The 18,192-nt window shown below is 39.1% G+C and overlaps 1 protein-coding gene across 3 annotated transcripts in view; it reads right to left on the reverse strand.

The window, feature by feature from the left end:
• The window catches only part of VWA3A (von Willebrand factor A domain containing 3A), a 2,208,650-nt gene that overhangs the window by 73,766 nt on the left and 2,116,692 nt on the right, over nucleotides 1-18,192 (reverse strand). For all 3 annotated transcript variants that reach the window (XM_044089639.1, XM_044089638.1, XM_044089640.1), the window contains one exon: nucleotides 5,586-5,652. In XM_044089639.1, coding sequence (XP_043945574.1) covers nucleotides 5,610-5,652 — 43 coding nt within the window. In that variant the 3' untranslated portion in view covers nucleotides 5,586-5,609. The remainder of the gene's footprint in view (nucleotides 1-5,585; nucleotides 5,653-18,192) is intronic.

Consider the following 18,192-nt stretch of genomic DNA (forward strand, 5'->3'; position numbering starts at 1 on the left):
AAGTCGAAGGAAGGGGAACCAAATCTGATGAGGCCAATGAGGGGCTATAAGAATGATGGTCCTTCCCAGGGTTTTTGCTTTCTGTAGAACCTTGGGTATCAAACAGGATTGGTGGAAATGCATAGAGGAGATTTGGAGGCCAATCGTGTATGAGTGCATCCCTTGGGGCTTCTCCCGGAGGGGGAATCAGGGCAAAGTAGCTTCTGCATTTTGTGTTCATGTGACTGGCAAAAAGGTTGCAGCAAGGCTGGCCCCACCTGCGGAATATCCTGTCCTCTATTTCGTTCTTGAGGGACCACTCATGGGGCAACAAAATTGCTCTGCTCAGCTTGACTGCTTTCACGTTGGATTTCCCTGGGATATGCGTTGCCAACACAAAGCGCTGGGTGGAAATAGCCCACTGCCATACTCTGAGAGCCTCGCGACAAAGGGGGTAAGACCTGGTTCCTCCTTGTTTGTTCAAATATCAGACCACTGACATGTTGTCTGTCTGAATTGGAACTGTACCCAGAGGAAGAAAGTCCTGAAAGTACTGCAACCCCAAATGTTCTGCTCTCACCTCTAGGATATTGATAGGCAGATGTGTCTCTTGATCGGTCCATGTGCCTTGGGCTGTCTTTCCCTGAAAATGCCTCCCCCACTCTATCAGGGAAGTGTCCATGGTCATTGTGGCCACAGGAGGGGGTAGCACAAATGGGCGTCCTATCGTGACATGAAGTGAGGTCAACCACTACTGAAGATTCTTTTTGCAGGAATTTGTGATCATTATCATGTGAGAAATAAGAAGCTCCTGGTAAGACCACTGAGTGAACAACAGCCACTGTAGTATCCGCATGTGCATACGACCTAGTGGTATGGCTAGAATTGCTGCTGCCATCAGGCCAAACAATTTCAGAACTTCTGATGCTGGTGCTTTGTCTCTGGATATCATGCTGACGAAGAAGAAAGCCTCTTCCTATTGGAAGCCTTAGTGTGGTGGTGGTGGTGGTGGTGTCTAATTCTGCTCAGATAAAAACGATATGGTGCAATGACGACAAGGCAGATTTTTCTGAGTTGATTATAATGCCAAGTTGATTGCAGAGTGACAGAGTGGACTCCCTGGCCTGAATGAGTTGATGCCTGGTGGTGGCGGTAAGGAGCCAATCATCTAGGTATGGAAACACCTGGAATCCTAAATGCCTCAGGTGAGCCGTGATCACTGCCATGTATTTGGTGAACACTCTGGAGGCTGTAGTGAGGCCAAAGGGCAGGGCTCGAAACTGGTAATAATTGGCTCCCAGCCAGAAGCAAAGATGATCCCTGGATGGCCTGGCCATTTTTATGTGGTAGTACGCATCCTTGAGATCTATCAAGGACATCTAATTGTCTTTCCCTAAGAAGGGAAGTATAGACTGAAGCATGATCATCTGGAACTTCTCTTTCTTTACAGATTTGTTCAGTCTGCTGAGGTCCAATATGGGTCTCCAGTCCCCCATCTTTTTTGGGACTAAAAAGAATCTTAAGTAAGTTCCGGATCCTGTCTGGTCTGCTGGGACTGGTTGGATGACTCTTTTTCTTAGCAATGTTTGGACCTCTATTGTTGCTTGTTCCCTGTAACTGGGTGGAACGTCTGGGATTTTTCTTATGGGTGGCCCGGATGTGGCGAATGGGATGAAGCATCCTCTGGAAATGATACTTTGTACCCAGCTGTCTTTTGTTATTTTGAGCCAGGCGTCTGGGTACAAAGATAAGCGACCCCCGACTGCCTCCAGAGCAGGACAGTCGGGCCTCCTTTCAGGAGCACTAGTAGGGCTTCCCAGAGAAGTGATCTCTGTTGCCCTGGTGTTGCAGACCCCCCCCCCCCAGCCACGAGGGTGGCATTTTCCATTATTGCCCCCTCCTCTGGCTCTGGAGGGGGGGTTCACCATGTGTGTCCTGAAAGACTCCTTGGGCTTTTTGGAACCACATTTTTTCTCCATTTTGACCCTTAAGATAGGGTCTGGTAGGGTTGGAAAAAAGGACCCCGATGGCAGAGTCTTTCCGTCCTGCTCACACATGGTTAAGGTTTCCTTCACTTTAGGCCCAAAAAGGGACAAGTCATCAAAGGGGGGTATTTACGAAGGATGACTTGAAGGGCTATGTGAAGGAACACAAGTGCATCCAGGAGTGTCTCCTAAGAGCAACTCCTGTACCCACTGCCCTACTCGTTCCTTCAGCTGCATATGAAATGAGGCACGTGGATGAGTTTACTATAGAACTGAGGGTAGCAAGCTGGGTGGCAACTTTGTCGGCAGCTCCTGCAGCTACTGTACCCTGAAGAGCATCTCTTAGCTCTTTAAGATCTCTTTGTAATCTGGTAAAATGAGTTAAATAGTTGAGCAAACAAAGAGCAAAAGTCGCTGAACTAAACATGTGCTTCCCATATCTATCCATGATCCTGGAGTCTGTTAGGAGGATGGATAGACAAGAAAGTTTCAGACATTTCCTTTTTGGTGGCTGCCGCCACCACCATGACATCAACTGGCACACTTTTTGTCAAGAAATATTTGTCAAGGGGGGCAGAAATTAACTTATTAGGCCTCCTAGGGACAGGCTCCATAGTATCCGGAGACTCCTACGCCCTTCGTGAGACCAGCTGCATCAGCTCATCGAAGGGCGGAGACACCCAAGAGGTGAAGGGCTGAGACCCGAAAGCCTTCAGGAGAACTAACTCATCCTCGGTAAGGTTTTTGGACTGCCAGTCACCCCTCTGCCTCAGGATTTCAAGTATATCAGCGAATGAGATATCTTCAGTGGGGGACCATGGGGACCCTTCTGACTCATCCAAGTCAGTATCAGATGTTAGAGACTCCTGGGGGGAGTCTAGATGTTTCCTCTTACACAATCTCTTCCTAGGAATCTCATTAGTGGGAGCTTTTGGTGAGGTCTCTGAAGAGCAAGGGCCACCTAATGGGGCTTCCTGAGGCTCTGGGTCTCTATGCTTGGTCAGGATGTGTGAGGCAGAAGTGGACAAGGGCACTTTAGGGGAGGAGGAAGCCAGACCTGAGGTCGAGGATGTCTTAGGAGACATGACTCTCCTCATGGCATTGAAAGGACCTCTGCTCCAATGCAAGGGAACCGACAGATCTGAGGAAACCATCAATACCCCCAGCACCGGGACAGTGGGCTCCAAACCAGAGGTAGAAGCCGAGCTCATCCGAGCTGAAGCCCCGAGAGGAAGAGTCGGAACTGACAAGTTGGTCCAACTATCCTCCCCGGACCCGACCAGAGAGTGTCAGCTCCTAGAGCCCTTGATTGGCACCGAGGATGTCAGAGTGAAAGGAGCTGAAAACACTGGAGCAGGCATCGGCTCTGATCAACAAGTCTGACTCCTCCGGCTCCAAAGGACAAGCATGGCTCGGAAGAGGAACAGTTTCAGCTGGTGTAAGGGTCTTAGGCTTCGAAGCCATTTGGGTTGAAGCCGATAAAAGTTTTGGCAAGGCCGGTGCCAATAACAGCTTCTGTACCACACGATCCACATCCAGATCAGAAAGGCTGATAGCGGACTGAGATGAGCACACCGAAGGTGGTACCGACTGCAATAATGGACTCTTAGGAGTTTCAGATACTGGTTCCAAGACTGGGGACTGGCTGTGAAAAGAAAAGATTGTCGGTTCCAATGGTAGTGGAGCTGAAGTTGAAGATGTTTTTGATTTCTTTGATTCAGAAGTCTTAGAAGACTTTGAGGACTTGCTGGATCCATCTTGGTTGCTCAAAGCTTCTTGGAAGGACGGTTTCAACAAACCTCTTGTCTATTAATTTTCTTTTCCTTTCCTGTAGGACCCTGGAGGAGAAGGAATGGCAAATAGAACAGCTATCCTGTAAATGCAGGACTCATAGACAGTACACACAATTTACATGGCTGTCTGTTACAGACATCTTTTGGCCACATTTTGGGCACTTTTTGAAACCTGACTTAAGATGCTTCTCTTGGTCAGCCATTGTAATCTCAGAGAGAAAATTACAGTCACCACAAACAATTCTTAACAGTAATTATCAACAAAAGCCTTAAATAAAACAGGCTAAGTCTCACACACACACACACACACACACACACACACACACACACACACACACACACACACACACACACACACACACACACACAAATACTAATGTAAATGTTAAAGTGACAGAAAAAGGTCTGTCTAAAACACAAAATAAGAAAAATATAAGCAGACTATGCAATGAAAAAGAGGATACCTGCTATAAGACACAACATACCTTATTTAAAATTTTCTAAGGAATAATTATATCTAACAAAAATTACTGTCAACTGCAAAACTTCAACAGAAATGATCAAATCCAAGCCTTTTCTAAAAAAATAAGGCTAAACACACCACACAGCAGATAATTATAAACTATCTAACTATTAAGTATAGATTGTGACTAAAGGTCACTGAATAAACACACTGTAATAATCAGAAAAAGGTTTTTAAACTAGGCCTAAAATAAGAGGTCAACTAGAATTTTAAAGCACACTAATTGGAAGGGAATATAATGTAGGTAAACACACCAAAAAGCTTAAAGAGCTTTATCAATCTATTCAAAACTACCCAAAACTATCTAAATATCAATATAATTAAGTAAAGAATGAAAAAACAGTTTTACTGGCCCGAGCTAATGCAGAACCTCTGATCTGTTGCAGCGGCAAACTAGATCTGGGGTAACTCTAGGAGATAGAACAACTTCACATCCAGAGTTACCACCAACTCAGGCAGATGAGGCCTTGGTTTAAGTTTGCATCCAATGGATAGCTCATTCAGAAAGGCAGCATTCTTTTACACTGTACTGAAGTGTCATTATTGAAAAATGAATCAAAGCGCCTGTTGTGGGAATGGAACCCACAGTTTTTTTGATCTAGCATCAAAGGCAATTGTGCTAAACGTTAAGCTACTAACAGACAGTATACCAAGTATGCAGAATAATAAGGAATACAGTGCATGCATTTAGGATGAAGAGGCTCAGCCTTACTGCATGGACTAAATTAACTGGCAGATACATATTTAATTAAAATGCATTTTTAAGCCAATCTGGTTGTGTAGAGGGATAAAGCCCTGACTACAGCTCAGCCAACCTGGATGCAATTGGTGGATTGGGGGACTTACAGAGTAGCAGGGAGGTTGGACAGGTATGTGGTTGTTCCCTGCCATGATCACTGATGAAGGCTGGGGATGTTGTTCATAGGAAGGTATGGCCCAAAATGGAGGAAAGACGGTGGCTCTGGCTGAGTTGCTACAGAGACAGTACGATACTCCACATGTTCCTGTTACATGCCTTCCCCCCTGAAGAACCAAGTAACAGCAAAGAGAGGTGGAAACAATGAGACAGACCATAAAAAAATAAAAAAAAAAATAAAAAAAAAAACCCTCAGTGGATGGTGGGACAGACAGACTGCCCTTAAGATCCATGTCAGCCCTAGCATGCAATGGAGGAAGTCCAATGGTGTTAGAAACTAGCAGACCCAGTGATGGACATGGTGCACTGGAGTAGAGTGCTGCAAGATAATGAAGTGCTCAAAAAATAAGATGCATTTTTATAGTTTCAAAACCTTTCAGACTTCTTACCAGATTCCGTAATATTCTGGTGTCTCATACTTGGTCAGATTTCATCTGTCTTTCCAAAAGTAAAGACCTAGTGGACAGAAAAATAAAGATTTATAATGTCATTAATAAAGCATGAAGACGACATAGATTCAAAAAGCCATCAGTAACAAAATAAGAATGAAACACATTTAAAGGACATAAAAATTAAAGATGTCTAATTCACATTTGAGTGCCACAACAGTGCGGTAGCTATTGTAGCTTCCTCGCAGAACAGTTTTCAAGTGGAATGCCACCTGTGGAAAATCTACATGTCCTTGTTGAGTTTACATGAATTTTTACATGGGGCTCTGTTTTTCCCCATTTTTCAAAAAACATGCATCCTTATAACCAACCTTTGAATGAAGGTAGCATCCTATAAAGTAAATGTGTAAAATCTCCTATGGGCATACTACTGCTAGAATTCTATTTAAAACTTACATTTCTTTATCATATGGACTGTTCAGCAAGCAGAATATGTAGATGTCTGTGGCTTTTTTGTTAAAACTGTTTAAGACAAAGGTGCTGGAGTTTGAATCTCACTACATGATACAGGATCTTATGTACCAGATGTGCAAGAATAACATGCACATACTTGATCATTTCCCTTGCCAGTGCAAGAGGCATGTAAGGCACTTTTATCTAACCTCTCTACTCTAATTCTGAATCACATAAATAAAAGTTCTTGCATTAGAAAAACAAAAGAAATACAAAGTGATATTAAAGAACAGCAAATGACAACTGCTGTTCTCTTTTAAAGTTATATTTTACAGGGGGAAGCAAGCCTTGCAGCACCATCAGTTCCATTCTACCTATATATACTAACTCCAAGATCACTGTGCCTTGAAGAAAAAGGATAACACCATTCTCCAAGGGCTTCTGGACCCTTCTCCTTCTAAGTTGAACTATTAGAAATGGTGGTACTCCAACCCCTTTTCATGTTTTTTTGTTCTAAAAAGTTCTTAATATTCCGACCCATTTTGTACACAAATGTCGGCCTACTACCCACTATTTCCATCAAGTCCTGGTCCACTAATATTATATTCCAAAACTTGGTTAATATACTTTTAATCTTAAATACTTGTGGACAGTATTCAAGTACACACGAGCGCTGATAATTGTCGATTCCTACATAGGTTCATAGGTAGGTACTTGGCTATCGGCCCAAGGGCCTACATAAGCCTAGCCAACAAGGTTCTCTGGCTTACGCCACCCAAGAAGGTTATTTTCCTGTGCCACTGTCGAGAGACACAGAAGTGATCCCCAGGGTGTATGTCCTATTTCCCATCCACTCATCAAGATTTTTCTTGAAGAGTGCTAATGAAGAACTTTGCTTGACATAGATGGGTAGTCTGTTCCAGAGTATGGGAAGTCTCTGGGACAGGAATCTATCCCTCCAGCATGTCCTGTCTATTGTGGTGACAAGGTTTAGGTCCCTAGAGTGTGTAGCTCGGAGGGATTGGGATTTTTTTAGGTGTAGCATGTCCAACAGCTCTGGGTTTGACATAGCACTTTTCATGTTTTTTTACATCTGCACTTCATCCCTGAATGGAACCTGTGTTCTCTCTATAATGTGCACCTAACAGTGGTGGATATTTTAACCCCCATTCCTTTGTAATATATTGTCTGACATTTTCCATCATGTCCACCCTGTAACCCCTCTCCTTGAATAAACCTGTTATGTAATTCAACTCATCAATCATATCCATGTACTTAGATGACATGCGGGCTGCTCAAATGCATTGCCCTTTAAATATGTTGTACATAAGTTTTCTAGGATGAAAACTGGAGTATTCAATCACTGGAAAAAGTGCTTTTTCGATGTATGCGGGATTTGAATCCCTTGTCTTCACTTGAAATAAAAGTGTCTAAGTAGGCAATCCCTTCATTACTTAAGGAGTATGTGAATTTGAGAAATTCACTACTTGTGTTCAAAAAGGTAATGAACTTTTCTAAATCAGCTGGGCTTCCATCCCTGAGGATGTATATACCATCCAAAAATCTGGAACAGTGCCTGATGTATTGGTGGTAAAGACTGGGAAAGAGAACTGATTCTTCCCAGTCTAACATCACCAAATTGGCAAAGATGGGGCCACATGCTGCCCCCATCGCTATGTCCCTGGTTTGACGAAAATGTTCCCCTTCAAAGTAAATGAAATTGTTGTCCAGTACTATAGACATACAATCCATAATAAGACATACTTTATCCCACTCAATGTTGGCATGTTTGCTAACAGCATTGCAAAAGGCCTCCAATTCTGCCTCCTTAGGGATACAAGAGAATAAATCAATGACATCAATAGTCATGAAGATAAGCTCCTCCTTCCATCCTTCTGTAGGGTAATTGCTCAAAAATTCCCAAGAATCCTTAACCATATGTGGTATCTTGACGTAAATATGTTTCAACCACACATCAATAGCCTGTCCCAAAGGAAATGTTCTAGAATTACTACCTGAAATAATTAGCCGGAAGGGTGGGTCACTTACGTTTTTGTTTATCTTTGGGATACCAGCCAGTGTAGCTAGTTTGGGATACTCTACCTTAAAATAGTTATATACATCCGCCGTTATCCTGTTATCGATGTAAAACTCTTCTATGTACGAATCAATGTGCTGATAAGCAATATTGATTTAATTGATAGATACTGTTTCATAATTGCCTGATTGTTGTAAAATATCGTACATCTTATTAGTGTATTCCAAAGAATTATATAAAACCATGCCCCCCCCCCCCCCTTATCTGGCTTCATAACACGTATACTAGAATCCTGTTTTAAAGCTTTAAGAATTCTGAACTCATCTCCCTTTTAGTTGTTGACTTTGCTTATCCTCACTTGAGTGTACAATTTGTACATTTCTCTCGTAACTGTTTTCTCATATACCTCTACATATGGATGCATCGGGGGTACAGATAAACTTTTCTTCTTTAACTTGGTTGCTGTACCATAGGTGTAAGGATGGATTACTGTGTTCTTGTTCTTAAACATTATGGCTAAATTAATCTTTCGCAAGAAGAGCTTAATTTCACTAAGGCAATCCGCAAGACGAAACTTGCATGTAGGAATGAATTTCATTCCTTTAGATAACAAGTCAAAATGTGTGGTACCCAGAGTTAAATTGGTATAATTGTAAATCTTAAAATTGTTAAACATGTGGGTAACCCCATCAACAATAATTCCTTTCGGTGTTAGGATCTCATCACCATCTGTGTCTATGTGGGTTAACGTTGACCCCCTTTCCCCCCAGTGTTGATTCTTATATTGCCCAAATTTGGGGATGTAATTGTTCTGTTTCATTTCTCCTCCCTGTACCATTTTGTATGTTGTTGCTGTTTCTAGCCCTTCTGAAAATGTAACCTGTCGTCCTTAAAATGTGTGTATCCCTCACCTTGGTGTGCATTCTGATATCCATACTCCTTTCTCTGTACCTTACCCTTATCTTTGTTGGACATATCATGTTTACTGTCATTCCATACATATACAGCATCATTTTTGTATTGTTCTACAGCCCTATTAACCTTTGTGCACTTTCTATCATAACACTTTTGTGTCTTCTTTTCAACAGTGTGAAACTGCTTAACATAAAACTTCTCTCATTGAGCAAACAATAAATCTTTTATAATCCTTTGGTTAAGTTGTTCAACATCTTGCATTAACTGACACAGCTTCTCATCATTGATTTTAATTAAACGCTTCATATAACCGAAGCCGAACTGATTAAACAGTTGGTTAAATTCAGTTTTATTCTTATCTATAATAATAACCCCTATTGGAAGCTTGAAAAACCGCAAACCTATAGGCACTATTTCTAATGTTAAACATTTATTTAAATAAGCATTGTCCAATTTTAACCTATTAATAATATTTAATTTCTTACCTAAAAGGTAAATAAGATCTCTTAATGTACCATCAGGTAAGGCATTAGATGGAACACCCTGGTTTCTCCCTGTACAAACTCGTCAAAAACACAATTTGTCTGTAAAAACTTGTTTAAATGAACATCTTTTTGTCCACAATGATTGTCAATCTGAAAGCTATGACCAGTATAGCTACTGGTTTTACAGTACCTTTGTCCCTGTTGCTGACATTCCCTGTAACGTTGGAATATGTTATCAAGGGTTGCACGCTCTTCAGTTTAGCACCCGTATGTTTAGCCTCCTCGTCATAATCATAGCAAGAAAAATCAAAGGTGAAATCAGAAATATTTGTCTTGCTGCTGTTGCAAGGCTCCAAGTGCATCTGTTTAAACACACAATTCATATATTTTTTAAAGTTCTTTCACAATTTTTAACAGTTTTCAATGGTTCTTGTATATGATATATACATGAATTATATGTCTTTAAGGACAATTTAATTGGGGCTTTTGGCACCAAAATTTGAATTTAAACTGAAGTCTTTTCATTAGCAATTGTTCTGAGGAAGCCCACATATGCTGGGTGAAAGCGCTTAACGTACTTCTTGTATGCAATAAAAAGCTGTTATTTCTAAGCACCATTGTCACACTATTGGGGACATTCAGGCAACCAGCATTGGATTTTCATTGAATTTTGTTGTTTTTTATTCAATGACTCGTTCATTCAGGAGTAGCCAGCCATGGATGTCACCGGTGATGGTTTACCAGTATCCCAGGGTTTCGGGAGAGAAGATATGCTGAGACTTTAGGCGGAAGTTATCTCACTCAAAGGAGAAGTGAGTACTTATTGAACTATTTACCAACGTGGATTCGAATATTACCAGGAAGAAACGGGTTGGTGAATCTTCCAAAAATTAATGTGGGCAACTTTCCACGGCATTGCCTACCATTGCTAAGGACCTGTGTGACGAAGAAGTCCAGAGGGTTACACACTCCAAGGGACTAGTGAACAGTTCCGAATTGTTCATGGACACACAGCAACCGATTGGAGCAACTATCAAAGGTTTGAACACTAACAATATCCCTAATGGCCAGGGAACTGGCTTTAGAGGGAGTGCACCCACTGATTTGCCTTGCACACAAATGCACTCAGAGCCTCGCAACAGCAGCAAGACAAATATTTCTGATTTCACCTTTGATTTTACTTTCTATGATTATGATGAGGAGGCTAAACGTACGGCTGCTAAACCGAAGAGAGTCCAACCCTTGAGAACATATTCCAACGTTACAGGGAATGTCAGCAACAGGGGCAAAGGTACTGTAAAACCAGTAGCCTGTACTGCTCATAGCTTTCAGACTGACAATCATTGTGGACAAAAAGATGTTCATTTAAAACAGGTTTTACAGACGAATTGTGTTTTTGATGAATTTGTACAGGGAAAAACTGGGGACGTTCCATCTAATGCCTTACCTGATGGTACATTAAGAGATCTTATTTACCTTTTGGGTAAGAAATTAAATATTATTAATGGGTTAAAATTGGACAATGCTTATTAAAATAAATTTCTAACATTAGAAATAGTGCCTATGGGTTTGCGTTTTTTCAAGCTTCCGGTAGGGGTTATTATTACAGATAAGAATAAAACTGAATTTAACCAACTGTTTAATCAGTTCAGCTTCAGTTATATGAAGCGTTTAATTAAAATCAATGATAAGCAATTTCAGTTAATGCAAGATGTTGAACAACTTAACCAAAGGATTATAAAAGATTTATTGTTTGCTCAATGGGAGAAGTTATATTTTAAGCAGTTTCACACTGTTGAAAATAAGACACAAAAGTGTTATGATAGAAAGTGCAAAAAGATTAACAGGGATGTAGAACATTACAAAAATGATGCTGCATATGTATGGAATGACAGTAAACATGGCATGTCCAACAAAGGTAAGGGTAAGGTACAGAGAAAGGAGTATGGATATCAGAATGCACATCAAGGTGAGGGATACACACATTTTAAGGACGACAGGTTAAATTTTCAGAAGGGCTGGAAACAGCAACAATACACAAAATGGTACAAGGGAGGGGAAATGAGATAGAACAATTACATCCCCAAATTTGAGCAATACAAAAATCAACACTGGGGGAAAGGGGGTCAACGTTAACCCACATAGACACAGATGGTGATGAGATCCCAACACCGAAAGGAATTATTGTTGACGGGGTCATCCACATGTTTAACAATTTTAAGATTTACAATTATACCAATTTAACTCTGGGTACCACACATTTTGGCCTGTTATCTAAAGGAATGAAATTTATTCTTACATGCAAGTTTCGTTTTGCGGATTGCCTTAGTGAAATTAAGATCTTCTTGCGAAAGATTAATTTAGCAATAATGTTTAAAAACAAGAACACAGTAGTCTATCCTTACATCTATAGTACAGCAACCAAGTTAAAGAAGAAAAGTTTATTTGCACCCCTGATGCATCCATATGTAGAGGTATATGAGAAAACTTATGAGAGAAATGTACAAATTGTACACTCAAGTGAGGATAAACAAAGTCAACAACAACTTAAAGGGAGATGAGTTCAGAATTCTTAAAGCTTTAAAAGAGGATTCTATTATACGTGTTATGAAGCCATATAAGGGGGGGGGGCATGGTTTTATATGATTCTTTGAAATACACTACTAAGATGTACGATATTTTACAACAATCAGGCAATTATGAAACAGTATCTATCAATGAAATCAATATCGCTTATAAGCACATTGATTCGTACATAGAAGAGTTTTACATCGATAACAGGATAACAGCGGATGTATATAACTATTTTAAGGTAGAGTATCCCAAACTAGCTAGACTGGTTTGTAGGTACACAAGTAAGATACACAAAAACGTAAGTGACCCACCCTTCCGGCTAATTATTTCAGGTAGTAATTCTAGAACATTTCCTTTGGGACAGGCTATTGATGTGTGGTTGAAACATATTTACGTCAAGATACCACATATGGTTAAGGATTCTTGGGAATTTTTGAGCAATTACCCTACAGAAGGATGGAAGGAGGAGCTTATCTTCATGACTATTGATGTCATTGATTTATTCTCTTGTATCCCTAAGGAGGCAGAATTGGAGGCCTTTTGCAATGCTGTTAGCAGACATGCCAACATTGAGTGGGATAAAGTATGTGTTATTATGGATTGTATGTCTATAGAACTGGACAACAATTTCATTTACTTCGAGGGGGAACATTTTCGTCAAACCAGGGGCGTAGCTATGAGGGCAGCGTGTGCCCCCATCTTTGCCAATTTGGTGATGCTAGACTGGGAAGAATTAGTTCTCTTTCCCAGTCTTTACCACCAGTACATCAGGTACTATTCCAGATTTTTGGGTGATATATACATCCTCTGGGATGGAAGCCCAGTTGATTTAGAAAAGTTCATTACCTTTTTGAACACAAGTAGTGAATTTCTCAAATTCATATACTCCTTAAGTAATGAAGGGATTGCCTACTTAGACACTTTTATTTCAAGTGAAGACAAGGGATTCAAATCCCGCACACATCGAAAAAGCACTTTTTCCAGTGATTATCTTGAATACTCCAGTTTTCATCCTAGAAAACTTATGTACAACATATTTAAAGGGCAATGCATTCGAGCAGCCTGCATGACATCTAAGTACACGGATATGACTGAGGAGTTGAATTACATAACAGGTTTATTCAAGGAGAGGGGATACAGGGTGGGCATGATGGAAAATGTCAGACAATATATTACAAAGGAATGGGGGTTAAAATATCCACCACTGTTAGGTGCCCATTATAGCGAGAACACAGGTTCCATTCAGGGATGAAGTGCAGATGTACGAATCGACAATTATCAGCGCTCGTGCATACTTGAATACTGTCCACAAGTATTTAAGATTAAAAGTATATTAACCAAATTTTGGAATATAATATTAGTGGACCAGGACTTGATGGAAATAGTGGGTAGTAAGCCGACATTTGTGTACAAATAGGTCAGAATATTAAGAACTTTTTAGAACAAAAAAACACGAAAAGGGGTTGGAGCACCACCTTTTCTAATAGGCACATCATCAAATGTGGGAGTTGCAATCAATGCCCGTTTATATTGGAAAAGGATGTTATCACATTGAATAATGTTACCAACACTACAGTTAGGTTCCAAAAGGGCAATTGCAACTCGAAATTGGTGGTTTACATGGCTAAGTGTACTGCCTGTGCAGGATTTTGCATAAGAGAAACAGAGAGGTGTCTCAGGAAACGTATATGCGTTCATATATACAGTATTAGAAGGAAAGATTCTAACAATGCCCTGTACAGGCATATAGAAAAACATGAGGAGTCTCATACATTTAAGTTTGCAATTTTAAAAATCATTAAAATGGATCCAAGGGGGGAGATTTTAAAGCCACCCTCAGTTATAAGGAAGTGTGGTGGCAACTCTTCATGGATGCCTCATCTTTACCAGGTCTTAATGACCACATTTCCATTAAGCCGCTTTTAGTCTTAAAACAACGGTGACTATCAACAAATTAGTTGTTGGTTATGAATGTTATGACCTGATTTACCAACATCAGGTTAAGATTTTAAATTAGGACTGGAATGTAGACATACTTTTTAATAGTCAGCAAACTGCATTTTTATTAATCATATATCGTTTATGCACAACACTTGCATATAAGTAGTTGTAGGTACCATGAACTATTGATTCAGATTTATTTATAGATTATTAAACATTTTTTATCCTTTAACACTACATTTCATTCACTCACATTTTTAATAACTGTTTAAGTGTTATTATGTGAGTATATAAGTTTGTTTATTATTAGTATTTTTATGCAAGTGCTTATATGTATTTCAATATATTTTACTTATTTTATATATATATATATATATATATATATATATATATATATACATTAATTGTTTAAACACACAATTCATATTTTTTTTAAAGTTCTTTCACAATTTTTAACAGTTTTTAATGGTTCTTGTATATGGTATATACATGAATTATATGTATTTAAGGACAATTTAATTGGGGCTTTTGGCGCCAAAATTTGAATTTAAACTGAAGCCTTAGCAATTGTTCTGAGGAAGCCCACATATGCTGGGTGAAAGCGCTTAATGTACTTGTTGTATGCAGTAAAAAGCTGTTATTTCTAAGCATCATTGTTACACTATTGGGGACATTCAGACGACCAGGGATGAATTTAGAATTGAAGATTTTTGTTCATTAAAAAATGCATCTATCCACTATATTTGGTACCCAAAGGTACACAAAGATGTTGTTGACCCACCACTGAGGGCTATTGTGGCATGGTGGGTAAAAACTGAAGCATTATCAAAAGATGTGTTTAACTCACTTAAAGCTTTCTTTAATGACAAAGGACATGTTAAAAGACTCATGCCATTGTTTAGAGGAGCTTGGTAAGTTGCAGTTCAATGATTCTGTTGTTCTTGTGACTATCAGTTTAAAAGATTTATTTTTAGTGATACCTTGCAGTGTAGGTTTGGATTGGTTTGGCGAGGCGTTACTTTTGGGTACGACTTTTGAGCAAACCAAGACACAGTTATTGGTAGATTTGATGGAGATGCTTTTGTGATACAACTTTGTCTACTTTGAAGGGGAATACTACAAGCAGATTAGGAGAGTAGCCATGGGTGTAGCGGCTGCTCCCACATTTGCAAACTTAATATTGTGGTACTGGGAGATGAATTAGGTTTTTAAATCCAAACTATGGAAATACATGGTGAGTTATTGTACATTTTTGTATGACATTTTACCGATTTGGAAAGGACCTATTGAAATATTAAGGGAACTTTTTTGAATATTTAAACAACACAGTTGAATTTTTGAAATTTACAATGAATTTTGATGTTCGGGCAATAAACTTTCTGGATTTTACATTCGACAAAGCACAGTTAATGGGACATTTGTTTGTAGTATTTTTAGAAAGGAAACATGGTGCAAAAGCTATTTGTATTTTGAAAGCACACACCCTTTTTGGCAAAAGCGTAACGTTGTTAAAGGGCAATTAGTGTGCATTTCAAGGAGGACTTCTGATGATAACAAATTGTTAAAGGAGGCTGACAAATTAAAAACAATGTTTGTAGAAAGAGCATGTCTGGAATGGTTGGTGGATGAGGTTACTAGTAAGGTTCTCAGTGAAAGACAAGAGCAATTTTAGCCCATTTTGAAAAGGGGATTATCTAGTATAAAGGACAAAAATAATCAACATAAAACTGATGTGAATCTAGCTATGGTTTTAACTTATGATAGTTTGACTTTGGAGTTATGGAACATTATTAGTAAGACTTGGGATGGAGTGTTTAATAGTACTGACTTATCAGGGAAATTAGGTGAATAGCCAAGGTCTATGTACAAAAAAGGGAGAAATTTAAAAAGGGGAAATGGGAATGGCTAAATGTGGAGCATGTTCACAATGCTGTTATATTTACAAAGGTACAAATGTTGTAGCAGCCTCCTTCCCAGTGGTACTAAAGGGCAATGGTAGGTTTAATTGTAACATGGAAGGAGTTGTTTATTTGGCCCAGTGTTTGACCTTCAATGCATTCTATATTGGGAAAATAGCGTGGACTCTGAGGCTAAGGATTTATGAACATCTATGTGGAATAAAGAGAAAGGATAAAATAAATGCCTTATATAAACATACTATTGAGTGCAGGGATTTAAAAAAATTGTTTTGGAAGAGTCCCACGGAATATTTTGAGAGGCATTTTTAGAGAAAATGGAATTAGTCTGGCAGGTTAAGCTGAACGCTGCCCATCCCATCTGGTATTAATGATAATATTTCAATTAATAGTATTTTAAGGTTAAAAACTGCATGATTATGAATTGTAAAAGTTGTTGGTTGTTTATTTAATGCCCTTGATAAGCCATTTTTTTATTGTTATTATTACTATTACAACACATCTTATGACACTATTTATATAACAGTTTTGTATTCAGGGTTTTACAATTTGGGTATTTTATTGAATATTGTTTTTGGTTGGTTGACCGGATAACTGCTATACATATAAAAGCAATGGAGTTTTAAGTCATTGTAATTTCTGATGAAGTTCTGTAACAAAAAGAACAAAAGCACTAGATGTAAGTGTGATTATCTTTTGTTCCATTCCTCCGGCAAAACTGAATAGCATTTTCTATTTTTATAAGTATTGTTTATGTTGTTCATAGGTTGGTATTAGGCTATCGTCCCTAGGGCCTGTACAAGCCTAGCCATAACAGTTCCCTGGCTATTTCTTCCCACAATATTTACTTCCCTGGACCCCTCTTGGAAAAATGTTTTATTTTACTGAGTGTGTTTTTTATTGAAAGAGTTAAGTGGGTGTGTGAGTATTGTTGGATTAGGGTTAGAGTAAGGTTTAAGTAGGAGGTTAGGTTTAGTGTGTGTGTGTGTGTGTTGAGTATTTTTGGACTAGGATTAGGTAAGGGGATAGATTTACTATGTATGTGAGTGTTTGCAGGTTAGGGTTTGAGTAGGGGATGGGTAAGGGGTAGTGTTGTGTGTACATGCATGTACATGTGTGTAGTAGGTGTCTGAGCTTTCTTATACAGTGGTAGTATTAAAGAATGTTTTTTTTCTACAGTAAGGTGTACAGGTAATGTCAGGGGCAGGGTTAGTGTTAGTGTTAGGGTTAGGTTTAACACACATTACTAAAGGTTGTGCAGGGGTAGCTAAGCCCCCCTGCACCACCCTAGTAAGGTGTGCTAACCCTCAACTTCTTCTCCATCTGTTTACAAAGATAGATAGGGCTAGATAACATATGTTGTATACTGAGCAACAAACCAGTTTTGAACTTTATACTTTCACCTTCAATAGGATCTTCAATTCTTCTTCACTTTCATCCATTAGACTTGCATTGCCTTCATATCCGAGGTTGTTTCTCCCAAAAATTTTGATTTCAGCATCTGAGTCTGCACGTCATATAGTTTTTCCTCTCTACAATGCTTTTTGCTATCCTTTTTGCCTTGGCCACTTCTAAAGCCTCCAAAAGCAGACAGTTTGCTTCCTTAATCTTCATCACAAACATTTGCCCATACCTCTTCAGGTACTCTAAAGAGAGTGTTTGCTCTCAACAGTGAAACCATAATTCTCCACTGTCCAGATTTTCACAGAATATCCGGATTTTTGCCTCATATTTTTAGTCTTTTCCTCAGAAAATTTATTGCTTTCTGGCAAATCTCTGAGGATTGAATTCACCAAATAATGACATACAATTGAGTTTTAGAAATGCACGCTAACACAAATTTTGTTATTCTACAAATTTTCTCTAAGTTTATGACAGCAGTATTTAAAATCTGCCCCTATTTTTGGGCCTTTGCCCCTCATTATTTAAGGCATTGCCCTGATTTCTCCCACTAAGAGGTTGAGAGGTATGAGTGAAATATCTTGTCAGAATTCTACTAATTTATGCCCCGCTTAATTTAGTACTCCAAGGCCAAACATGCCCGTTATTCTAGCTGTACTTTAACTACCAACTTTAGCATTCCAATCACCTATGACATGCTCAACTTAACATCTTTTTTTTTAAAGTTGCTGCAAATCTTCATAAAACTGGCCAACTTCCTCCTCTTCAACATCCATAATTGGAACAGAAACTTATATCACTATAATGTTGAATGACTTACTTTGTAGTCTAACTGGGATATTTTTAGCATTTTTGGGTTGCAACCAACTGCTGATTTTGGAATC

This window comes from Protopterus annectens, chromosome 12.part0 (assembly GCF_019279795.1).
Source record: "Protopterus annectens isolate FY-2018-M chromosome 12.part0, PAN1.0, whole genome shotgun sequence".
Classification (NCBI taxonomy): domain Eukaryota; kingdom Metazoa; phylum Chordata; order Ceratodontiformes; family Protopteridae; genus Protopterus; species Protopterus annectens.